The following is a 26,209-nucleotide window of genomic DNA, read 5'->3' as shown; positions in this document are numbered from 1 at the left end:
GTGCGTCCCCGGAGGAGCTCGGGCCGGTCTTTGTTCCTTCCTGCGGGCCCTCGGCGCCGCTCCTGCCACGGCCTGGCCTCGCCTGATGGTCCTTGTGTGGCTCTCAAGAACCAGCCCTTCTCGGGTGGCTTTTCGGCACATCGTTTATTACACAAAGGCGTGAAGGCATCTCACACCCCCCTTTTTTTTTTTCCCATCCTCAGAACAAACGAGACCCCAGGACAGCGTCCCCCTGCAGAACTCGGAGCCCGCGATGGCCAAGCCCCAGGTGGTCGTCGCCCCGGTGCTGATGTCCAAGCTGTCTGCGAACGCCCCTGAGTTCTACCCCTCGGGTTATTCCAACTACACGGTGAGCACCGCCTTTCCTCAGCTCGGGTGCCTGAATGCCGCCGGCGAACGTGCTTCTGACCTCGCTCAGCAAGCAGCACGCCGGCGTTTTCTGTGCTGCACACAAAGACATGAATGCATGCAGGGAACTCGGGGGACACAGAACCGACTCGGGAGTATGTGTTGTAGTTAGGATCAGGGTATCAGAGTGTGAGCTTGAGAGCAGACATTCTCGTCTGTTTTGTTCTCAGCATCTGCAGAGTATCTGGAGGCTGGAAGACTTGATGTAGGCAAGCCCCCTCTCCCCGCTTCAATCTATAAAGCTGAAATTGTGGGCCCGACTTTATGAATAACATACAGAATAGGGGCCTGGCATTTATGAATAACATACAGAATAGGGGCCTGGCAAAGTTTATTTTTTAATTTGAGTTTAGTAAGATAGGCCCACTGATAGATTTAGGGTAAATCAAAGTGGTTTTGAGGCAGACTAATTGGTGTAGGTTTTTGAATGTTGAGAAGTACACATCTGGGCTCTGTTAAGTTGAAGTAGATGATTGTAATTATTATGTGGAAATGTAGGGGATTTTGATAAAGTGTTTACATAGGTATAAAGAACTTGTAAGCTTTCAGATTCATCTTTGTCAATAACATAAGAATTTGAAAAATTGGTCATGTTTTTCTTAAATACCAGGATGAAACAGCACAATTGGGGTGGGTAGAAAGGAATTTGTTGTGCTAAATAAATGCATAGCAATTAATTGTAGGTAAGTGGGGCAGGACCATTCTGGATTGATGAAATAGTAAGTTTAGCATAAGTCCTATTGTTCCTGTATTCTTAGCTTTATTGCCATAAAACACACAGAATAGTGCACATAAAGGTTAGCTCAAAGTTTCACAAAGTGAACACTTGGGCAGCCAGCACTGAAATCAACAATAGTTTTGCCTCTTCTCAAAGTTTATATGAATGGAGTCATCCTGAATGTATTACATTTGTTTCTCACTTTCATTCAATCAAAATTCATCCATGGTGTAGCATGTAATTGGAGGTGACTTATTCTCATTGGTGACTTATCGCATTGTGTGACTGTTACCACAGTCCCATTGGTCTGTTAAACACTGGGGTAGCTTCCACTTTGTGGCTATTATGAATAGGGCTGCTATTTCTGGCCATGTCTAGATGGATATACACCCTTGCCTCTGTTTGGTACATACCAAGGAATGGAATTGCTGGGACATAAGGTAGCCAGCTTTGGTAGACACTGCCCACTAGTTTTCCTGAGACTGTTCAGTGTATGCTTGGAGTAGTGTGTGATTTCCAGTTGCTGTATTAGCTTGACCACCACTTAATATTTTCTCTTGTTTAAGTTTAGCCATTCTTGTGGGTGTGTAGTATCTAGTAGTTTTAGTTTGTATTTACCCAATAACTAATGGTGGCACTCTTTTTTGTTACCTTTATTTTGCTTTTCTTCCATATTTGATAGAAAGTATGGGAAAACTACATTCCATCCTTTAGAACAGTGGTTCTCAACCTTCCTAATGCCGCGACCCTTTAATACAGTTCCTCATGTTGTGGTGACCCCCAACCATAAAATTATTTTTGTTGCTACTTCATAACTAATTTTGCTACTGTTATGAATCATAATGTAAATATCTGATATGTATTTTCATTGTTACAAATTGAACATAATTAAAGCATAGTGATGAATCACAAAAACAATATGTAATTATATATGTGTTTTCCGATGGTCTTAGGCGACCCCTGTGAAAGGGTCGTTCGACCCCCAAAGGGGTCGAGACCCACAGGTTGAGAACTCCTGCTTTAGAATCTCCGTGCATCTTAGACTACATTAGGAAAAGGCTTTGGGGCTGGAAAGTGTAGGCATAATGGGAAGAGCAGTTGATTTGGGCTGAAAGGAGCTATCAATCATGTAAAGTAGAAGGGAGACTAGTTTGGATTCTTGCCAGAAGATTATATTTGGCCCAGAGATGAAAGAAACCGTTGGCGACCTGTGAGTAGTTGAATAAACTCTTAAGCGTACTTACCTTGTAACAGCCACAGAGTTCTCCATCTGCTTTTCTCCCTGTTGACTGAGTTGTTTTATGATGAGGAGGGATGTAGTTTTTTCATGGTTCTGTACCAACTAGTTTTACAAGTGACTCCTGGGCTAGCTATAAAGCAGAGTAATGGCTGTGTTTGTCTACTTACTTTGAGCCACTGGCATCTTTTAGGCATCCTTTGATATCCCTAATCAGCTTCTTCTCTGCTTAATTCCCTAGAATGGATTGCAAGCTAGAATGGCTCGTGTATGTCTTCTTAGGCCCTGTTGTTGCCTTTTTTTAAAGCATTTTTAATAAGTTACCAATACTTAAATTAGATATTGCAAATCTGAATTTTGTGGTGTCATGAAATCATAAGATTTGGCCATACTAGACTGTTATTTTGGTGAAAGTTGGCTGAATAGAAGCAGCCACTTTAGACAGTGTGTGTGAGCTCGAATTTGCGCACTGGCTTACTTCATTTGCTTGGAATATACCTGGATTCTGTAAGCATTCAAGTTTGCCACCCTGCTCTGGTACATTCTCCAGCCTCCATCCATTAACCATCTGCCAAGGCTGAGAGTTTTCCGCAAGCCACTTCGTCTCCTGACTCTTAGGATAAGATCGTTTTTTCTTAATCCTCACCTAAGGATGTTTTTATTGACTTTCTTTTTTTTTTTTTAAGAGAGAGAAGAAGAGAGAAAAAAGAGAGAGAGGGAGAAACATTGATTAGTTGCCTCCTGTATGCGATTCGACTGGGGATCCAACCTGCAACCTTTGGGTGTACAGCAGCGGTTCTCAACCTGTGGGTCGCGACCCTTTGGCGGTCGAACGACCCTTTCACAGGGGTCGCCTAAGACCATCCTGCATATCAGATATTTACATTACGATTCATAACAGTAGCAACATTACAGTTATGAAGTAGCAACGAAAATAATTTTATGGTTGGGTCACAACATGAGGAACTGTATTTAAAAGGCCAGAAGGTTGAGAACCACTGGTGTACAGGATGATGCTCCAACCAACTGAGCCACCTGGCCAGGGCAGGATCTTGTGAGGGAAACTTCTTACAGTCACCATAATCCAGAGTTAGCTGTATTCGCTCACTCAGTCAGCAACAGCTTAACACCTATCCTGAGTCAAGTACTGGCGTACAGCAGTGAGCACCATGAGCAAAAATGCCTACGTTCATGGAGCCTCTATTCTAGTGGCCTCCTGGCTTGGTCTCCCGTAACTCCTTGAGTCTTCTTCTTAGACATGAAAATCTATTGCTTGGTGTCCTTGAGCTGGATCTGCTTTCAAGGAAGCATGCTGCCCTGGGCTGGTAGCTCAATTGGTTAGAGGATCATCCTGATACTCCAAGGTTGCAGTTTCGATCCCCGGTTAGGGCACGTACAATGAATACATAAATAGTTGGAACAACAATGTTTCTATATATATTTCTCCCTTAAATCAATAAACAAAAATTTTAAAAAAAGAAAGCATGCTTTTTCTAAAAGCCATTTTGATAGGTTTTTGCTGTGCTTTCTTAACCCTTCCAGAACTCTAAGCCCTTCTATCTCCAGTCCTCCTAATCCCACTGCTAGAATTCCTGCTCTCTGTCTATTCTTACCATTGAGTTCTGTATCCTCCTATTCCTGACCATTGTTTTTCTTTTTTTTCCTTTGGTTTAATTTATTGGAAGTCTGGATATGGCAGTCAGAAAGTCTCCTACCACTGTACACTATGATGAAATTATATAGTCACTTACTGTATATATTTCCCTGTCCTTGAGAATTAACAGATAGACAGATGACAAGCCTTACTAGCTTTTTTCCAAAAATTGTCAAATATCTATTAGGATATGAGAATGGAATAATGAATCCTCATGGCCTCGTCAGTTAGCTACATGTGGCCATTCTTTTTTTTTTTTTTCTTAAATATATATTTTTTATTTCAGAGAGGAAAGGAGAGGGAGAAAGAGATAGAAACATCAAGGATGAGAATCATTGATTGGCTGCCTCTTGCACACCCCCTACTTGGAATTGAGCCCACAACCTAGGCATGTGCCCTTGACTGAATCAAACCCGGAACCCTTCGGTCCACAGGCTGATGCTCTGTCCACTGAGCCAGACCAGCTAGGGCTACATGTGGCCAGCCATTGGTTCTATATCCCTGGCCCCTCCTCCCCTCCCGTTGCAAATCTTAGATCTTATTATATCCATAAATAGATTAAAATCTTAATTTTGATATTGGTTTAAGCTTTGTCAGCCATCTTGTAAATCTGTTAGGGATGAGAAGACAATTCCCTGCCTGGCTAGATGGAGCCCTTCTGTTAGAACATTTTGGCCATTGGGCAAAATTAAGTGGACTTAAGCTTCTTCTATAATAATAAAAGGGTAATATGCTAATTAGACCGGACGTCTTCTGGACATCCTTCCAGAAGTCCTTCCTGACGAAGCCGGGGTGGGAGGGAAGCCAGCCGGGTTCTGGGTGCCTGTGGGCGGCCTGGGGGAAGCCAGCCTGGGTATTGGGTGCCTGCCGACTGCTAGAGGAGGGAAGCCCGGGTGTCGGAGGGAAGGAAGGCCTACTCTTGAACGAATTTTCGTGCATCAGGCCTCTAGTTTTATTAATAAAATAACTTTTATCTATCATATGAAAGATCCTTTAAAAAATTATTTGTGCTGGAACCATCTCGACCTAAAGCTGCCTCATGTTCATTTCAGCCAGTTGCACGCTTAAAACTTTTCTTTTTAACTTTGCATCTACAGGAATCCTATGAGGATGGCTGTGAGGATTATCCCACTCTATCTGAATATGTTCAGGATTTCTTGAATCATCTTACAGAGCAGCCTGGCAGTTTTGAAACTGAAATTGACCAGTTTGCAGAGACCCTGAATGGCTGGGTTACAACAGACGATGCTTTGCAAGAACTGGTGGAACTCGTCTATCAACAGGTAGGTTGGCTAGTAGTATGTAGCATGGGATGGTCCTCAGGTAGCTTCCTCAAAGCCCAAGGATGGTGGCTGCTCCTTGAGGGGGGCCAGGTTCATGTTCACCTGCCTCCACACTTGTTAACTGTATGGTTCATGGGAGCGTTTAGGTCTCTGTTGTATAAAGTTTCTGTCATTGGGGACCCAGGGCTGGAGCCAGATTGCAAAGGCACCAGTGTAGCCGCGGCACTAGACCGGCATTGGAAGGAGCTGCAGGCATTTATGAGGAAGGCTCCATAAGTATCATGCCTTTTCCCACCCCTTTCTGTTTTATGGGACCTGAAATTAACAGCACGTTAAAAGGACTGCAGTATTTTCTCCTAGATGTTGAATAATAGAGCATTATTGGAGTAGGGGAGAAAAAAAGATCATGGGAGAACTTGTCTCATAAACGAGTCCTTAAAAAAAAAAAGTGAAACCACAGAACACCCTGTCTTGTTTTAACATTTCTGCTTGTCTTTATTTCAAATTTTCACGGATTTACATCTTAATTCCTTGGAAATCTAATATCTAGATTATTTTTTCATACAAAGTTTAGTTTTGATGCTAGCATATTATCACAGACACATTAATGCTATTTTAAGGAGGGAAAGTAGACAATACTATATTTTTTAAGGCAAATAAGGTCATGTAAGACTGACCAAAAACGGAGTAGGAGGTGAACATAAATAGAACCTTCAGTGTTCTTTAAGTCACCACTAAATGAGCAACTCAAACGTGGAATATATAGGAAGGGTGATTATGATAGCACACAGGTTGGTTTTTTTGCCAGCTAGTATCTCATTTGACTATATTTCCAGTTTGTTCTGGGTTGTTACTGGACCCTATTACTTAGCCCAGCAATTTTCAACCTTTTTCATCTCATGGCACACATAAACTAATTAATAAAATTCTGTGGCAGACCAAAAATATATTTTTTGCTGATCTGACAAGAAAATAAAGGTATAATTTTGACTCATTCACACTAGACAGCTATTGTTATGTTGACTGTTGTCATTTTTTGTTTGACAACCTAAGGGAAAAGAGGTCAGTGTCCCTGACTAAATAGTCAGGTATTGCATGATTTAAAAATTCTTGTGGCACACCAGCGTGCTTGCCACACACACCCATTGAAAATCGACCTAGCCAACTCTCAAGTTTCCAGAAATGCCTGAGATTGTAGGAAGGTGGAACCGCTCTATTTGTCCTGATACCTACTTTCAGCCTTTAAATGGATTAAAAAAGAATGTGAGATAAGAAATGGAAGAATTATACTCTTGCTTAAACTTTTTCTGGTTTTTCTTCTAGTTCTAAATCCTCAAGGAGGCTGCCCTATCATAGTTCTTTAGGGCTGCAGCCTGACAAACTACAGTTTCCAGGCTTATCTCTTAACACATTGCGGACCAATAGTTTTATTGCTAGCTTTACCCAGTGATCAGATAAGTTTCTATTGAACGAGTACAAAAAACGTTTTACATAAATGTTAAAGGCACTCTTTAAAATTAAATGCCCATTGCATTTTGAAGTTATTTATTACATGTTCTTACAAGCTAATATCTTTTTTAAAAATTCTTGTGATTGGCCACAGGCTTTAGAAGAGAAAACACGAGAATTCTTGTGATCTGTCCACAATTTAACATTCTGTGGTCAGTGGTACACAGATTTGCCAACAGTTCTTAAATTCCATTGAGGGAGTTTACTCATAGCAACTAACAAAAGGCCTGTTGTAGAAAAAGAAAAATGACATTAAATATTTAGACCCAACTTTAATTCTTCCCCAAATACCACTAAATGACAGTGTGAAGATTTTGAAAGGCCAGAAGCCATGAGGACCGAGGTGGGGAAAGAGAATGGAAGTCCCAGTTTGGGACTAGAAAGCAGGTGTGACAGTGTTAACTGACTTGGCAGATCTAAATAAGTTGAATTCCAAACAGGTGAGGATAGTTGAGAATCTCTCTGATTTATAATGCAGAATTTCCAAAAGATGAGGATAAGGAATGAGGCAAAAAGATTGCTAGAAAATCTAAAAAAATTAGATATTTTTGCACTGAGTAGCAGTTTGAAGTTTTATTGTAACCTTTCTTGAGAAATTATTGAAGAAGGTACTCCATAAAGCAAAGGAACTAAACAGAGGACGAAGACATGGGGAGGAGGAAGTGGGGAATTCTACAGATTGTGTGTCACCCACACGATGGTGAAGGGAGATCCCGAGACAGTAGCCATGTGCACAGCAGCCGAAAGGCCAGGCTTCCCAGGAGTGGGGCTGAGGCTCCAGGAAAGATTTCCCTGGTAAGATGAGCACAGGTGCTACGTTGGAAGATACTAAGAAATTTACAAACTAGTGAGTTTAAGAACAAATCTGAGAGATACATAAAAAACAAAGTACTAGAAAAAAAACTTAGTGTCTAGGGAAAACAAAGTTGTATAAGAAAGGAATAAGTATAATCACATGGTTCAGCTGTAAGTGGAAACACAAAACTAAGGAATAAAATCATGGTGTTATTGGAAGGTGGAAGAGTTGGAAAATAGTGGAATAGAGTGGGATTAAGCAGGGTGAAATCTAAATGCTCATATTCTGTGGTAGGAAATAGTAAGAAGTGATGTCTAAACTGAGGGATTACAGCTCATGCAGGTAGAGGTAAAACATTTTACCTGCAAGAATCCAAGTGGTTGTGGGAGTAAACGAGAGTGTAGTGGGGAAGCAGGAAGCCTTAACCAGCCTGTGGAACTTCTTGTCATTAAGTTGTGTGTGACCATTTTAAAAGTAAACTAAGAAAACAGGCCATGCCAATAATGGGAAGAGTAGACTTTTTGAATTTGAAATGTGAGAAGTCAGTCTTCTTGATGAGAAATGTTTAGGGTCTTAGGCAAGCAAGAAAATAATTAGAAATAAAAAGATCTAATAATTATAAAGTACTTACAGTATGCCACACAATGCCGAACACTTGACATGTAGTTAATTCATTTACTCCTCAGTGGTTGCATGATATTATTCTTATGCCCATTTTATACAGATCTTAACAGAGAAGTTAAATGACTTGTCTGAGGTTACCATAGCTAGTTAGTAGAGCCAGCATAGAGTCAGAAGGGCATCAGGACATTTGTTAGATCTGAACTCTGGTTAACTACCTTTGTGACCTTGGCTAAGTCCCTGAACTTCTTAACGTGTATTTTTTCTTACCTAACATTTGGTATGAACTATGTTCTTTACTATTTAAAGACTACAGTGAAAGTTAAACTTCTTGAGTACAGCTTGGGCTATATCATACAGTCTTCGATAGGTAGTGTTTTCTCACTGTCTTTTTTTTTTAATGGCTTATCCATTTTAACTTCCTCTTTACCCCAAGTGTTTTGGGGTGTTCTTTAAGTGTTAATCTCACACACCAGGTACCATTAGTCACTTCTTTAGGAATCAGGAAACTGAAGCTCAGGGAGGGTTAGTGATGTCCAAAGTCACGGCACAAGGCTTGGGAGCCTCACTCTGGACTCTGAGAAGCAGCGCAGAGCAATAGTTTGGCGGATACTCTTATTCATAACTGGCACTATGCAACCGGGTACATGTACATATTTTGTGCAAGAATGGGTTAGTATAAAGACATACTGTCTGCTTGCTTTCTGGTAAATGATGGGAGGAATTGCCTTAAACATGTTGCTTTGTACTGGCTCTGGTTCTTGGTGTAAGGTTGGGAGGGAGAGTTAACATAATTGCCTTAGGCCTGGCAATTATAAAACACTTGTACATTTTTCTTTACAATATGGTTGTTTGGGGAGTAGAAATGTTTTTCCTCTCTGGAATGTTGCTGTTTGCATTAGTGACGATGTATCTATGTCATACAAAACTTTTTTCTTTTTGAAAGGCCACGTCCATTCCAAATTTCTCCTACATGGGAGCTCGCCTGTGTAATTACCTGTCCCATCACCTGACAATTAGCTCACAGAGTGGCAACTTCCGCCAATTGCTACTTCAAAGGTCAGTGTGAATATATGAAATTAAAGCAAAACTACTTTTGAAGGTACTAGAATTTGACCATTCCTTTTTTCCAAAGACTGTACATTATAGAAGGTTACAGGGGAGAAGAGAACAGACCATTCTTACTTAAACAGTATTAAAAGTTTACATATATATATCAGTCTTTGTCTGTAGTGGTCTCTGCCTTTGATTTTATGCTTAGAAAAGCCTTTCCCAAGTTCTTAAAAATGATCCCATGTATTTCTTAGTGCTTTTGTACTTTGGTTTAAGCAAGGATCTGATTTATTAATTACCATGTGTTTAGCCAGTTTTTCCCATACCCCTTTTTTTGAAATGGTCCATTTCCCTGTTGATTTGAACTGCTTGCTACCTTTATCACACCATATCCTTCTATTAGGGTTTTGATTTTGGACTTTCATTATATTCCATTCATCATTTGTTTTATTACCATGCTGTTTTTTAAAAGCTCTAATTTTTAATGTCTGGTCTAGTTAGTTCCCCATTGTTTTGTGGAATTTTCTTTGCTATTGCATGCTTTTTTCCTCCAGTGAACTTCAGAATCAGCATGTGAAATTATATAACTCTTGTTGGTATTTATTAGATATTTTTTGGATGACACTGAATTCATAAACTAATTTGGGGGAACTAACTTTCTTATATTTTGAGTTTTATTCAACAACAAGGTTGTCTGCGTTTATTATAGTTTGCACATTAGTTCTTTAGAGATACTTTGAATGGTTGCACAGTGTGGTTAGCCTGCATGGGAACAGAAAGAATATGCAGAAGTAACTTCAGCAACACATGGAAATCAAGCTTACTGGTGGTGGCTCAGGTCCACGTGCATGATAGAAAGTGTGCTGCCAACACAGCTGGGGGAGCAACAAAGCAAAGATGGGCTCCTGCCTCTTCACACCAAAATATATTTCAGATACAACAGAGATTTAAATTAAAGTGAGACAGTAAATAATAGGCCGAAATTGCCAACAAAAATCATAGGTTGGTAAAACCCTTTTAAGCAAGACATGATGCCCACAGGCCCTGAAGCAAGAGATTAAACTTAATTACATATAGGTTATAATATTTGGGGGTGGGTCATAAGTTTATATGAACTAAAGTAAAAATATATAATACAGGGTAATGACCTCATTTAATACTAGAGGCCCAGTGCATAGTGGTGGGGGGGGGGCGGGCGGGGGGCGTCTCTCAGCCTGCCCTGCAGTCCAGGAGCCATCAGTCAGACATCCTTAGAGCTGCTGCGGAGGCAGGAGAGGCACCCACCACCGCTGCTGTACTCGCCAGCCGTGAGCCTGGCTTCTGGCTGAATGGTGCTCCCCCTGTGGGAGCACACTGACCACCAGGGGGCAGCTCCTTTGTTGAGTGTCTGCCTCCTGGTGATCAGTGCACATCATAGCAACTAGTCATTCTGCCGTTCAGTCGATTTGCATATTAGCCTTTTATTCTACAGGATGAAAGGAGGGGCCTGTTAGGAATGAGTAAGAAAAAGACCAGTATTTCAATAGAAATATTTGGAATGGCTCTGAATGGGTACAGTTTGGAAAAATATAAATGACAAAGTTATGAAAAGATATCTAACCTTCCCTGTAGTTAAAGAAACGCAAATTAAAGCTTCTGGAAAGATGTGAGAGCAGGCACTTCCGGGAGTAGGATGGAAGGAAGGTCGCCCTTCTCTGCTGCTCAGCCTGGCGACGCAGTGAAAGGGCTGAGCCCCTGCCTCCTGCTGGGAAATTCCAGCATGATGGACTGAGGTGGAGCCCGGCATGGTTTGTTAAAGCTTCCCAAGGATTCTTCCGTGTAGCTGTGGTTGAGAAGCCCTCTTCCCACTCTTCTGACTCTGCCCCCATGTATGCTTCTGTAGTATTGATACTGTTAGATGTCAACACGGAAAATGCTAATCATATAACTAGTGAAAAGCAGGGCATAGTCTACTACCTAACTTCGCAGTATATACACACTTGAAGAAGACAGAAGTTACCTGCACAGCAGTTGTCGCTGGGTTGCAGTGACTTTGTTATTTTTCTCTGCTTTAACCTTTCTGAAATAAGCATGTGGTACTTTTATAGTTGAAACTCTTAAGCTTAAAAAGTTTTAGGCTCTTTCTCCCACCCAGATAATCAGCCATGTACAGGAGTAGGAATTTGCTTTTGCACATACATTCACATATCTTAATGCATAATAGCTTAGTGTTTATAAAACAAAAGGAGGTCATTTCAAAGATTTTACCTGCAAGGTCGTAAAAGAAAGGTCAGAGAAAGGAGAATAGTCAGCAAGGTGCCTGGATAACTGAATTGGCATTAATTAACTGATCCTTTCCATTATTAACCACAGTGTTCTATTTATAGATATCCCAACTTTTTCCTGGTGAGGAATTAATATGTATGAGAAGGTAACAAATACCTTCTGTCTCTGACTCACACAGAAGATGTTGCTCATTTAATGCAGCTTATAAGCATCGGAATCAGCCACACGGGCGCCCAGTAAGCTGTCCTGAGTGTATTTATTTATTAATCGACACTAATAAAATACAAACATGCAAATTGACGGTACCTTTGCTATGCCTTAAGCCATGCCCACCAGCCAATCAGAGCGACTATATGCAAATTAACCCAACCAAGATGGCAGCCAGCAGCCACAGAGCTGGAGCAAGCAGGAGGCTTGGTTGCCCCAGTGATGGAGGAAGCCAAGCTTCCCTGCCTGCCGTGGCCGGCTCTGAGTTCCACTCAAGGCAACAAAGTTTCAATTATAGAAGATAAATAAACCCCAGATACCTGCTTTCAGCCGGCCGTGGCCATGGAGCTGGAGCTAGCAGGAGGCTTGGGTTACCCCTGGCAATGGAGGAAGCTAAGCTTCCCACCCGCCCTGGCCAGCTCTGAGCTCCATTCAAGGCTACAAAGTTTCAATTATAGAAGGTAAATAAACCCAAGAATAAAAAAAAAGAAAGAAAGAAAGAAAGAGGCTGGGAGCTTCCATCGCTGGGGGGCTTGGCCAGCCTGAAAACGGCCCTCAGCCCCTCACCCAGACTGGCCAGGCACCCCAGTGGGGACCCCCCACCCTGAAGGGGCTGTGGCCAGCCTACAAACAGCCATCAGCCCCTCACCCAGGCTTGCCAGGCACCCCAGTGGGGACCCCCACCCTGAAGGGGGTGTGACCAGCTGCAAACAGCCATCAGCCCTCACCCAGGCTGGCCAGGCACCCCAGTGGGGACCCCCACCCCGAAGTGGGTGTGACCAGCCTGCAAACACCCATTAGCCCCTCACTCAGGCTGGCCAGGCACCCCAGCAGGACCCCCACCCTGATCCGGGACACCCTTCAGGGCAAACCAGCTGGTCCCACCCATGCACCAGGCCTCTATCCTATATAATAAAAGGGTAATATGCAAATTGACCCTAACAGCAGAACCACTGGGAATGACTGGTCACTGTGACACACACTGACCACCAGGGGGCAGACGCTCAATGCAGGAGCTGTCTCCTGGTGGTCAGTGCGCTCCCACAGGGGGAGCTCTACTCAGCCACAAGCCAGGCTGATGGCTGCCAGTACAGTGGTGGTGGTGGGAGCCTCTCCCGCCTCCTCAGCAGCCCTAAGGATGTCCGACTGCAGCTTAGGCCTGCTCCCCGCTGGCAAGTGGGCATCCCCTGAGGGCTCCCGGGCTGCCAGAGGGATGTCTGACTGGCAGCTTGGGCCCGATCCCCCAGGGAGTGGGCCTAAGCCAGCAGGTGGACATCCTCCGAGGGGTCCCAGACTGCAAGAGGACATAGGCCGGGCTGAGGGGACCCCCCCCCCCCAGTGCACAATTTTTTGTGTACCGGGCCTCTAGTTTTAAATATATTTTTATTGAATTCAGAGAGAAAGGGGGAGAGAGAGAGAGAGAGAGAGAGAGAGAGAGAGAAACATCAATAATGATGAGAGAGAATCATTGATCGACTGCCTCCTGCATGCCGCCCCCTACTGGAGATCGAGCCCGAAACCCCGGCATGTGCTCTTGACTGGAATCAAACCCAGGACCCTTCAGTCCGCAGGCTGACGCTCTATCCACTGAGTCAAACCAGCTTAGAGCTGTCGTGGGTATATTTATGGTTGATTCATAAAGATAAATCCTTCGTCAAGAAGTGACTTCTTTTTTCTTCCAAAAAGAGTGCTTTACAAAGCAACCTAAACTGGTCCTTCATGAATGAAAGCCATTTAGTCTCCATGAGTTCCTCCCTTGGTCTTTAAAAGAACTGCCAGGATTAACGGTCTTTAAAAGAACTGCCAGGATTAACTTTATGAAAACACAACTGTCCTACCTTATCACCACCTTACTAATAAAGATAAGGAAAAATATTGACCACCAACATGGTAACAGTTAAAAGTCCATTTAAAAATCTGCGTTAGCAATAGCTGACCCTCTAATTCACTGGCAGACAGCAACAGGCTCGCTGTGATGGTTTTAGAACCCTTGTGGAAACTATGTCCATAAAGCTTTCTTTTTTTACTTATGTAAGGCAAATGGGCCAATTCAGGGGGAAATAAGTTATTTGACTCCTTCAGTCTCTATTAGAAATAGAGACCAAATCAATTGCTTTCTATGTGTCTATTCAATTGGGGACTTCCCCTTTTCTCTGATCTATATACTGAAAATTACAAGGATAATGGGCTTAATAAGAATTCATTTTATTTTCAGTGTAGATGGAGGCCATATTTATGTATTTTTAAAGATCTGTTTCAAAGTTCATGTATTAGAAAGAGAACATTTTACAGAGACAGGTTGGGTAAAAACAGTGCCAGTATATGTGAACCTCATAAAACCTTTGTTGTTTAAACTTAACTACCACTTGATCTCATAGGTTTATTTTCAACTATTCCTATCAGTTCTTAAAACTAGGCATCTCAGTAAGAGAAGATGATGTGTGATGGTCTCTACACTAGAAAGTCAGGGCCGTGGTGCATTGTACTTGCCTCTGTATCGCTTGTGAACAACCAGACCAACAAATGGTCATCTTGTTTGTTTAAAAATCAAAGCAATGTGAGATTATAAAAGGTTTATCTCTATTAGATGTCGGACTGAATATGAACTTAGAGATCAAGCTGCAAAGGGGGATGAAGCAACTCGAAAACGATTCCATGCGTTTGTGCTCTTTCTGGGAGAACTTTATCTTAAGCTGGAGGTGAGGAGTCATTTTCTTTTGTTAAGTACTTTTGTTAAGTAAGCTTGCGAACAAATTGATCTCAATAAGGAATTTGTGTTTACATTACTTTTACAACGTAAAGAGTGAAATGGGAGAGAAAATGACGACTCAGTGCCCGTCTTCCTGTTCCAGGGCAAGGTGCTGAGTAGTTCTGAGCACTGGAAAGTCTTCGTGTGCTCCATGGGTGTTTGAGCGTTTAAAATGTAGACACGCATACTTCTTTGGATTCTTGCCTCAGGGACATTAGTACACGTAACATGTTGACATTCAGATGGTGACTGAAAAACAACTTGACCCGCAGGACATAAATCTTTGAGTGAAGAGGGGAGAGACTAGAGTTTGGTTGTTATACCCAATTCACCCAGATTAGGTCTTGGTCCTGTTTTATATGTTAATCTTCCACATAAAATGCATTTGTACAAAGGGTACAGCTAACCTTGTTTGTAAATTGGTGGTATGTGAGCATATGCTGGTTAGTAGGCAATTTAAGTCGAGATAGTATTTTGTAAAGGATATTCAGTTTGTTCTTTGACAAGTTAGTCCTGACTAGTTAGTCTCAGGTTCAGGTTTATCTATTTAAGCCTGAATTGGGGACTTAGCACCATAAACACCACTGAAAAGACAAGAATCCACCATCAGATGTACATCAGGGCATCTACAAGTCTTCGTCCAATCCAGTGCCCACTTGACTGTCCCTTTTTGTCACAGAGGCTCAGTTTTCTAAAACTTTCATGTCTTAATCTTTTCTATTGTTATGAGCCACAATAAGAGCACCAATACAAACGTGCCTTGGACGGAGAGCCGTTTAAGATGCTCTGCATTTCTCCTTGGAAGTTATGGTGCTGTGTGGGGGAGGGGGAAGACCAGGCATGGCTCTCGAGCCTGAAGTTCTTCCAGCCAGAGAGCCAAGACACGTAGACCATTCTCATGCAAAACCAGAGTATTTGTAAACAGTATATGAACCGAAGAGTAAAATGCTGTGTGTTCCCCAAAAGGGGGGAGGTAGCTTAGTAGACGAGAGATGCTTTATGAAGCAGTAACATTCAAGGAGGCTTACGTTATCCAGACCACACATTACATGTGATAAATGAAAAGTTTGACCTATAGTTGACTAGTTCTGTTAGAAATTTTAGTTATATGTAAGGTAAGTCTAATTTTGTGAAGATATCAGAGTGTGTCCCTATGATTTTTGTATCGTTTTAAAGTGCTTATTTTGCCAACACTTTGTTAGATCATTTATATATCTGTATCATGTTTTGGCATAGTTGCTGTTCATTTTCTTTTGTCCCCAAAGATCAAAGGAACAAATGGGCAGGTTACAAGAGCAGATATTCTTCAGGCTGGTCTTCGGGAGTTGCTGAATGCCCTCTTTTCTAACCCTGTGGATGATAACCTAATTTGCGCAGTAAAATTACTAAAGGTAGGTTTTACTTATTTTCTTTCCTTAAAGTGTAACTAACTGTTCTACCCATCTAGCATATAATTTGGAGAAAGGAAAGTAGATATATAGTACACAAATGAATTCAACATAGTTATTACGTTAAGTTAAATATTGACATTTTATTTTGCTCTGGAATTTAAATATATTAGAAAAGCAATACATGCTTATTTACTGTAAGAAGTGGATTTTAGAGTGAAAAATGGGAGTCCTTCGAGGTGCCCCTTCCTTCCCCACGTCTGTAGGTGTATCTCATAAGTACCATCTGACTCTGCTGCTTTTCCACCTACGGAAGATCTTAGATCTTTGCGTGGCACACAGATTGACTTCTTTCTGCAGTAGCTTCCCAGTGTTCCAGTGTTTACATGAACATTGTTTACCCATTGTTGCCGAACAGTGGATTACTTTTAATTTAGTCTCGGCAGCATTGTTGATCATCGTTCATCGTCTTTATATAGGTTAAATGCCTGCACATAGGTTTGGTGAACCAGAGAGCATGTTTACCCTAATTTGATAAGTACAGATGCTCCTTGATTTAGGATGAGGTTATGTCTCCCTAAACCCACTGTAAGCTGAAAATATTGTAAGTTGAATATCATTTAATACACCTAACCTACCAAACCACAGAGCTTAGCCAAGCCTATCTCAGACTTGCTCAGAACACTTCCATTAGGCTGCAGTTGGGCAGAATCATCCACCAATGAAAACACGGTTGAGTATCGATTGTTTGCTCTCCTGATTACATACCTGCTGGGAGCTGCAGCTCATAGCCATTGTCCAGCATCCTGAGAGAGGATCGTACCACATGTCACCAGCCTGGGGGAAGATAAAAAATTCAAAGCAGTTTTAGTTTCTACTGAATGCTCATTGCCTCTGAACCAGTGTAAAGTTAAAAAGTTATAAGTCTAGTCCCGCTGGCGTGGCTCAGTGGTTGAGTGTTGACCTATGAACCAGGAAGTCACAGTTCGATTCCCAGTCAGGGCACAGCCCCGGGTTGTGGGCTCAATTCCCAGCATGGGCATGGCATGCAGGAGGCAGCCAATCAGTGATTCTCTCTCATCGTTTCTGTCTCTCCCTCTCTCTTCCTCTCTGAAATCAGTAAAAATATACTTAAAAAATATATAACTCTATCTCTGGCCAGTGTAGCTAAGTTGGTTGGACCACTGTCCTGTATACCTAAAGGTCGAGTGTTCAACCTAGATCCCCGGTTGGGGTGCCTACCGGCAGCAACTGATCGATGTTTCTCCCTCTCCCTTCCTCTCTGAAATCAATCAAAATATATATATTTTTAAAAAAGAATGCTTGGGGTAGGGAAGAATGCTTGAAGTGCTACTATTATATTTTTAGAATATTGATACTTGATTGAATTCTTTCTTTTATTGATCCCTGTGTCTTTTAGTTGACAGGGTCAGTGTTGGAAGATGCCTGGAAGGAAAAAGGAAAGACGGACATGGAGGAAGTTATCCAGAGGATTGAAAATGTCGTCCTGGACGCGCACTGCAGCAGGTAGGAGAAGGGAGGTGGACGCCAGGGAGCCAAGTCCTTACTTTTCTTTTAATCAGCTGTGCTTCATCGGAACAATTGAAATCTTACAGATTCATCCACAGAAACCTTTTATTAAAGGCACAGCATTTTACCTGTGGCTTCTGCTCCCCTAGCCATTTTTCCTCAGTTATTCAGTAAATGCCTAGGTGTACTACTCTCAGTCTAGTAGGAAGCATAGATATGCTTGCAGGATGGCCACTGCATTTAGGAACCATATAGGTACTTACATGGAACAAATTTCAAGGCTATTTTTTTTTAAGGGTGAATTTGTGTCATTATAGGAGATGTGTGGAAAATTAAAGCATTGACTGTACATGTTAAATTGGTGAAATGGTGGTAGGAGTCTGGTATTTTAGAGCCTGACAACACATAGGGTGGATACACTCACTCACTCCTTTTCCACTTCTGTCTGCAGAGACGTGAAGCAGATGCTCTTGAAGCTTGTAGAGCTCCGGTCAAGTAACTGGGGTAGAGTCCATGTAACCTCAACATACAGAGAAGCAACACCTGAAAATGACCCCAACTATTTTATGGTATGCCAGTGTTTGCTGTTTAAATGTTGCTTATTGCTTGAATTCAACTTTGGAAATTTCTACGAGTTACATAAAGCCATTCCCAGAATTTAATGCCTAATAACTTTTCACTGGCTTAGGGTCCCTGGCAGCAAGCAGAGCAGGTAAATAGAAGAGACATGGGTTCCTCCCATGGCGGGTGGATTAGAGAAAGAGCCACCCAATGGCCAGGGAAATGATGAGACTTGGACTTAAGTGAGTGTAGGGATTCCAGGAAACTGTTTCCCAGGGAATTCATAACCAAGGCCTGCAGCTCAAACTGTTACTTTGTATGTTATCATAAAGGAAGCTAAGAAAATAAAAATGATTACCAGGCCAATGATCCCGGAAGCTCCCAACATGACCAAACACAGCAATTAGGGAGGAACTAGAGGCCAGGTGCACAGACCCGTGTGGTGGGGTCCTTTGGCCTGGCCTGCGGGGGTCAGGCCGAAACTGGCTCTCCAACATTCCCCAAGGTGTTCTGGTTTGCGAGAAGGTGCAGGCCAGGCCAAGAGACCCCACTGGTGCACGATCGGGACTGGAGAGGGACCACAGGAGGGCTCCAGGGCATGTCCGGACCTTCTTGCCCAGTCCCGATCTGCCGAACCCCAGCAGCAAGCTAACCTACCGGAGTTGGAGCGTCTGCCCCCTGGTGGTCAGTGCGCGTCATAGCTACTGGTCGAACGGTGGGACACTTAGCATATTAGGCATTTATTATATAGGACTAGGGGCCCAGTGCATGAATTTGTGCACCTTGAACTGTGGGCCATGGTGGGCACAGGGGCAAGTCTTGGCCCATCCTCTGCACCCCCTCCCGGCCCCTCCTGCCACGGCCCCCAGTCCCCTGTCTGCTGGCAGCCCCACTCCCACCGCCATTCCCACGTGCTGATGGTGCGGAGCGATTGGGGCCAGCACTGTCAGCAGGTGCAAGTGGCGGCTGCTGCCCTTGTCGCCCCTCAGGAGCAGGGGGAGATGGAGAGGCCCTCAGGGGCAATCGGGGCTGGCAGCCGCTGCTTGCACTTGCTGACGGCGCCAAGTGATTGGGACTGGCGCTGGACACTGGCACCAGGTGCAAGCAGGGCCGGTGCCGGCAGCAGGTGCGAGTGCCAGACGGGATCACAGCGTGTGGGAGCAAAGAATTTTCAGTAATCACCAGAGGCTCGCCCTGATGACAGCAGCCAGTGCCCTGCCTTGGTCTGGTGCCCCGGCTCACCTGCTCCACCATCCCGCCGTGGGTGACGCCCGCCATGTTCCACGCTCTGCCACCTGCTGCTGATGCCCGCCATGTTCCGCGCGCACCCCTGGTGGACGTCATAGCGACTGGTTGTTCAGCCATTTGGTCTGTTTGCATATTAGGGTTTTATATATATAGGTTGTTCCTATAACCCCCATCTCAGAAAAATGGTGGGAAGGGGGAACCAAAACGAAATCTGAGTGGACGCTGAGTCACACTGCACCGCAGAACAGTTCACTGTGAGTGACAGACCGTAGACACAGTGTTAGAACAAGAACTCGAGATAGAATGAATCTGAAGAGCAGAGACTTTCCCAATGAAGAGGCAGTAGCAGCCGGGAGGCTCGTGTTTGCTTGTTTTTATATTGCATTATGAGGTGCAGCTGGGTGGCATCAGCCATGCTTCATTGATAATGTGCTTCTAAAAAATCAATTGTGAGAGGATGACATGTTTTTGTCCCTTTGTTTCATCCTAGAATGAACCAACATTTTATACATCTGATGGTGTTCCTTTCACTGCAGCTGATCCAGGTATCTTGTCTCATGGTCTCCCCCCCCCCCCCCCCTAGTTTTTGGTAAGATAGGAAATTGCAGAAAATCATCCCTTTACCAGCACAGAACTCTAGCTTTTCAAAGAGTTCATATCATTCTGAAAAGGAAGGTGAAGGCTTGTCTCATATGTGGTGTTCTTTACAGTAACCACTAGAAACCATTTCAAGTGGAATGTGTCTGATCACCCTAACAATGAAGGGTCAGGAGAATCCCTCAATTAAATGCCACCATTTTTATTTTGTATTTCCTCTCATACTTTGTTTTCATACTCTGAACTTTAGTTGATTAGAATGGAAGGAAAAGATGGTTCTAATTCACTATGTAGTCAGCAGCTTTTATTAATACGGGTCAATACTTGCAGATACTAAGAATTACGGATTTTATTAATACTTGGTGGGTCAAAGTTTATTAAAAATCTAAACCTCTGCACACTTCCCCTTCCAGAAGATGGCATTTGTAGAAGCATTGCTTGTGATAATTGGGACTGCAGTGTGAGCAAGAGAGAAGTTTCCCATTTAGTACAAACTACAACCAGCTGATGGTCAGCATTTCCCCATTTGTCCTGCTGGGTATCCGGCTCTGATTATCCTTGCCTGTAGCACAGGAATGTAGGAAGGAGAAATGGCTACTTAACTCCAGCTTTCAATTAGGAAACAATAAAAAAAAAATGAAAACCACAAAAAATTGACTTGTTGATTCACAGTCAAGATTAAACTAAGTTTGGGATCAGGGAGAGGTCAATGGGGGGGGGGGGAGAGTTATGTAATACTTTAAACAATAAAGAATTTTTTAAAAATATATTTTATTGATTTTTTTAGAGAGGAAGGGAGAGGGATAGAGAATTAGAAACATCGATCAGCTGCCTCCTGCACACCTCCTACTGGGGATGTGCCCGCAACCAAGGTACATGCCCTTGGCGGGAATCGAACCTGGGACCTTTCAGTCCGCAGACCGACGCTCTAGCCAGTGAGCCAAACCGGTTAGGGCCGTGGTCGGCAAACTGCGGCTCGCGAGGCACATGCGGCTCTTTGGCCCCTTGAGTGTGGCTCTTCCTAAGCCTTAGGAGTACCCTAATTAAGTTAATAACAGTGTACCTACCTATATAGTTTAAGTTTAAAAAATTTGGCTCTCAGAAGAAATTTCAATCGTTGTACTGTTGATAATTTGGCTCTGTTGACTAATGAGTTTGCCGACCACTGGGTTAGGGCAAACAGTAAAGAATTTAAAAAAAGAAAAGATTAAACTAAGGTCACGTTACCATATTACTGTATACTTTGGGCCTTTTAAAGAAATAAAACCCTACAGATAACTGCTAAACCATTCTCCCTGGTCATTGATCCGTCACCCAAGTTTAGTCCTGTCACTTCTCTTCCAGAGGTAACTACTGTCCCAAGTTTGTGTCACTGATTTTTACCTCATGTGTCTATAAACTGGATTGTCTCACACAGAAGTATTAACCCAAAGTTGTATCTTACTATACCCTGCTTTTTGCAACTTATTTTTATTCAGTATTACTTTTGGGATTTATATGTGTTGATACATATAGCTTTGGTTCCCTTATTTTAAATGCCAGATAATAATGGGACTGCAGTGTGAGCAAGAGAAAAAACTAAAGCAGCGTGTGGGAGCAAGTTCATAGATTCCTGCTGTGGGTGGCCGGGTGGTCCACAGGCAGTGCTGCACAAACATCTTTAGGTCCTTGTGCACTTGCGGAAGTTCCTCTACAGTGAGGAGGCAAAACTGTCACATTACAGGCTATTTGCATCTTCAGCTTCACTAAATGTTGTTATACTGCTTTCCAGGGTGATCATACTACTTAGTATTTCCAGGGTGTGAGAGTTCCTAGTTCTCATCTTTGGCAATGCTGTTACCAGACCTAATTTTTGTCAGTCCGATTGTATAAAATTGTGAATTTTTATTTTCCACTAATGATACTGAATTTCTTTTCATGTTTCTGTTGAACTTTTTATTTGTTCCTTTGAGAACATTTGCGTTGGAGCCTTTGTCTTGTTGATTTGTAATTACTTGCATAGCCTAGAAAGTCACCCATAGTCAGCTTTTCTCAGTATGGGCTGCCCTTCCCTTTTGTTTATCTTAGCAATGGAAGCCTTGAGTTGAATGTAAACTAAGTCATGTCTTGTTTGTGCTCTCTGTGACTTAGTCCCCTCACTACTAGCAAATCCCATTTTCTGTGTATCTTCTGTTGCTTTATATTTAGGTCTTTCATTGTTTGGCTAGTTTTTATATGTGGGTATAGCAGAATTCAATATTTTTTTTTTAAATATATTTTACTGATTTTTTACAGAGAGGAAGGGAGAGGGATAGATAGTTAGAAACATAGATCAGCTGCCTCCTGCACATCTCCCACTGGGGATGTGCCCGCAACCCAGGTACATGCCCTTGACCGGAATCGAACCTGGGACCTTTCAGTCCACAGGCCGACGCTCTATCCACTGAGCCAAACCGGTTTCGGCCAGAATTCAATATTTTTCCCATAGTATCTCATGTCAACAGCAGGTGTTGAGTCGTCCTTCCTCTCTTAGGTAAAATGTGCCTGTGTGTACCATGTAACTGTGTGTACCAGAGTACTTCTCTCCCATTCCAAACCTAGACAGATACACCAAACTTCTTTGCCACTGAGATGTTTTGCAGTTTGCTTTTTTCCTGTTCCATTTTTTGCTTGGGATATCAGCCCTTTTATTTATTTATTTTTAAATTAAATTTTACTTATTTCATAGAGGAAGGAGAGGGAGGGAGGGGGAGATAGAACGTTTCATTGATGAAAGAGAATCATTGATTGGCTGCCTCCTGCATGCCCCCACACTGGGAATTGAGCCTACAACCTGGGCATGTGCCCTGACCGGAAATGGAACTATGACCTCCTGATTCATAGGTCGATGCTCAGTCACTGAGCCACAATGGCCAGGCAGGATATTAGCCCTTTGAATGACCTGGTTTTGTGCAGAGTGGATGAGGTGGGGCGTGAATTCCGTATTCCTGCTTCAATGGGCCCAAGACCTTTCTTTCTGACCCGTGGGTTTTAAATCCAAGCCCACGTGGTCCACCAGCCTCCAGCTGCTATAAGGATGTATGGCTTTCAGTTCCCTTTCGTTTCTGTCATCAGGAGACTTGATGTTTTTTGTGAACTCATCTGTACATTTAAAAGAATGTTTCTTACCTGTTAGCTCAAGTATTTGTTGCAGGGGGGGCTTTATAAGATAAAATGGTCTCCAAATTGCCAAAATGGAATGTCAAAATATTGCCAATCCTTTAAGCTGGAATTCATGTGTTTAGAAACTGACAATCTTGGAAAAAACATCTTTACCCAGTCAAGTATAATTATATTATCCTCTTGAAATCTGAGGTAGCTGTTTTTCACAGGAAACTACTTTTAAGGTAACTAGTTTTTATACATTGATCCATTTTATTATTCAAAGGTAAAGACTCTACACAGACATGCTAATCTTAAAGATACTCAGTCACTGTGCTTCAGGCAGTTGGCAGATGGAGAGCTATCCTGTCACCCGTATTGCCTAGGAAGAGCCCACTGAGGGAAAGGTGGTAGAGCTGAAACATTTATTAGGTAGCTACCTCCCAGCTGTCTCTAGGACAAGGAAGGAAAGAAAATGCCCTATGCTCGGAGCCGTGTTAGGGTGGCCTCCACTGACTGAGGAACATGGAAAAGTGGCTATTACCTGCCAGCCAGATAGATAGATCACTTTACCCCCTTGGGGAGGATAACAGAACCCAGAAGCCAGGGCGTTTGATTGAAATCTCTCCTGGTGGAAGGAAAATAGGAGAGAATGGAGAACACTGTGTTCTTCTCCACAAACTATATAGCCAGTATTTTGCCTGATGGAAAGAAGCAGGAGAGAATGTAGACATACACATAGCCTGTGAAATGTCCTCTGGTATATGCACAGTGGCTTTGATTTCCAACTTACATTTAGAGGAATATGTATATAATTTAGAGTCATGAGGATTCAGGGGGCAGAAGCAAGCCAATTAGGATAGGTTTTGTAAAAGCTATTCTTAAATATGTAATTAAACTGACTTACTAGATCAGTGGTCGGCAAACTCATTTGTCAACAGAGCCAAATATCAACAGTACAACGATTGAAATTTCTTCTGAGAGCCAAATTTTTTAAACTTAAACTATATAGGTAGATACATTGTTATTAACTTAGTTAGGGTACTCCTAAACTGGCCTTTGCTAAAAACGTCCTCAATCTGATTGAGGATGAGGTCGACTCCTTCCAACTCTCCCATCCACACTCGTCTTGTATACTTGTTTCATCTATCTCCTTTCTGAAAACCGACTTCTGCACATGGGCCACGAAGTTTCAGTCACACTGTACGTGCGCACCCACACGTGGTATTTTGTGGAAGAGCCACACTCAAGGGGCCAAAGAGCCGCATGTGGCTCACAAGCTGCAGTTTGCCAACCACTGTACTAGATGAATATACATAGCTTACTGATGTTTAAACTTTGGATGTACTTAAATGAAAAGTCATAATATTAAAATTTCTTAGGAAAAACTGGCTAATACATATTTCCTGTGAATTTTTCCAGCATTTAAATTTTTTCATTATTTTCATTTTTCTTAGATTACCAAGAGAAATATCAAGAGTTACTTGAAAGAGAAGACTTTTTTCCAGATTATGAAGAAAATGGAACAGATTTATCAGGCGCTGGTGATCCGTAAGTTCTCTTTAGCTACTAACTTTATTTGTGAACTTTCTGTGGCCACAGCTTGTAGATAGAGTTTAGACTGGAAAAAAGCAGATAATGAAAGAATGTGCATTTTGATTAGATGGTATTATAGTGGTATGTAAGTAGTACTTATTTACCAAAAATTTTCACATAATCATGTTGGAAAACACACAAACTATGATTTAAAAAAAAAATACAAAACTGCCGAAACCGGTTTGGCTCAGTGGATGGAGCGTCGGCCTGTGGACTGGAGGGTCCCAGGTTCGATTCCGGTCAGGGGCATGTACCTGGGTTGCAGGCACATCTCCAGTAGGAGATATGCAGGAGGCGGCTGATCGATGTTTCTCTCTCATCGATGTTTCTGACTCTCTCTCTCTCTCCCTTCCTCTCTGTAAAAAATCAATAAAATATATTTTAAAAAAAAAATACAAAACTATGATTTTTTAAATGTATCTATAGTTGAGGGGAAAACCTATTAAAATGTATACGCAAGCATAATTCATTTTTATAAAATAGATTCTATTTTTATACCTAAGACTTTAAAATAAGCAGGTTATATGCCAGTTTCTCCATCTACAAACTATGAATAGTAGTACCTGTCCTTGAGATTTTTGAGACATAAATGAGAATATATAAATGCTCTGGCACAGAACAAACAGCTCAAATCTTAGCTGTTCAAAGGATGACTTAAGATTGAAGATAGAAAATTACTATATAAAAATATTGCTACTGATGGGAATTTGTAAGTTATGGTCTTCTCATATTTCATTTACCTGTCATTCTTGATAACACAAATTTCTTATCACTTTCCATCAGATTTAACTACATTTTGTTATAGAAGGATGAAAAACCTATGAGGATTAGCCCCAGCTCTATTAACAGCTTATAGGAATTTGGACAGGCTGCTTGGGTCCTCTTCTTCCTCAGTGGTGGGAAGAGTAAATTGAATCTGTAAGGACCTATGCACACTTAGGAAAGGTCAACCCTGCTGGGTGTGCCACTAGAAGTTCAAGTTGTTCTTGGCATTCAGGTGATAGTGCCTGTCTTCTTAAGATGGCTGTGGGAATTCAGTAAAGATGTGTGTATTAAGGCCTTCATGGGCACTTAAATAGGAAAACATTGTTTCCATCATTTTAAACTATTGCATAGTTAGAAAAAATCTGAAATAGATGATCTTTAAAGTAGCTTCTTGCTATGAAAGTCTGATTCCAAATAGATTATGACAAAGTTGACATTGTCGGAATACCATTTCTGACTAGAGGCCCAGGGCACAAAAATTTGTGCCCTCGGGGGGGGGGGGGGTCCCCCAGCCCGGCCTGTGCCCTCTCGCAGTCTGGGACCCCTCCGGGGATGCACATTCTAATCCCTTGGGCAGCTTTGGAAAATACTGATGCCTGTCCCCTACTACCAAGTAGTGCCACTGTGAGGGTTCTAGAGGGGACCCTGAATGTATTGGAAGACCCCCCCCCTGTTTTCAAATGTGCAGGCGGGTTTTGGGAATCATTACTTTGAACATCTTCTAGAATGAAGAGATTGACTTTTATTCTGCAAAGTACCACAAAGCCAGACTCCAGACCATTGAGAGAAATAGGAAAAATAAGGAATGAGTTCCCCCAAATTTCAGAACCATTCATGTTCAGAAAGTTGTCCGGGGTGGGACCCCCCCCCCCTCAGGAAGGAATCCATGTTAGAAGAAGGTGTT

The 26,209-nt window shown here is 42.5% G+C and overlaps 1 protein-coding gene across 1 annotated transcript in view; it reads left to right on the top strand.

The window, feature by feature from the left end:
- Nucleotides 1-203: 203 nt before the first annotated feature.
- The window catches only part of PAIP1 (poly(A) binding protein interacting protein 1), a 30,062-nt gene continuing 4,056 nt past the window's right edge, over nucleotides 204-26,209 (top strand). The window contains exons 1-9 of the mRNA XM_023759373.1: nucleotides 204-349; nucleotides 5,115-5,300; nucleotides 9,173-9,285; nucleotides 14,339-14,450; nucleotides 15,766-15,891; nucleotides 17,309-17,415; nucleotides 17,870-17,987; nucleotides 19,718-19,772; nucleotides 24,402-24,495. Coding sequence (XP_023615141.1) covers nucleotides 254-349; nucleotides 5,115-5,300; nucleotides 9,173-9,285; nucleotides 14,339-14,450; nucleotides 15,766-15,891; nucleotides 17,309-17,415; nucleotides 17,870-17,987; nucleotides 19,718-19,772; nucleotides 24,402-24,495 — 1,007 coding nt within the window. The 5' untranslated portion in view covers nucleotides 204-253. The remainder of the gene's footprint in view (nucleotides 350-5,114; nucleotides 5,301-9,172; nucleotides 9,286-14,338; nucleotides 14,451-15,765; nucleotides 15,892-17,308; nucleotides 17,416-17,869; nucleotides 17,988-19,717; nucleotides 19,773-24,401; nucleotides 24,496-26,209) is intronic.

Source organism: Myotis lucifugus, unplaced genomic scaffold (assembly GCF_000147115.1).
Source record: "Myotis lucifugus unplaced genomic scaffold, Myoluc2.0 scaffold_153, whole genome shotgun sequence".
NCBI classification, from domain to species: Eukaryota; Metazoa; Chordata; class Mammalia; order Chiroptera; family Vespertilionidae; genus Myotis; species Myotis lucifugus.
This window is presented reverse-complemented; position numbering and strand designations above follow the sequence as displayed.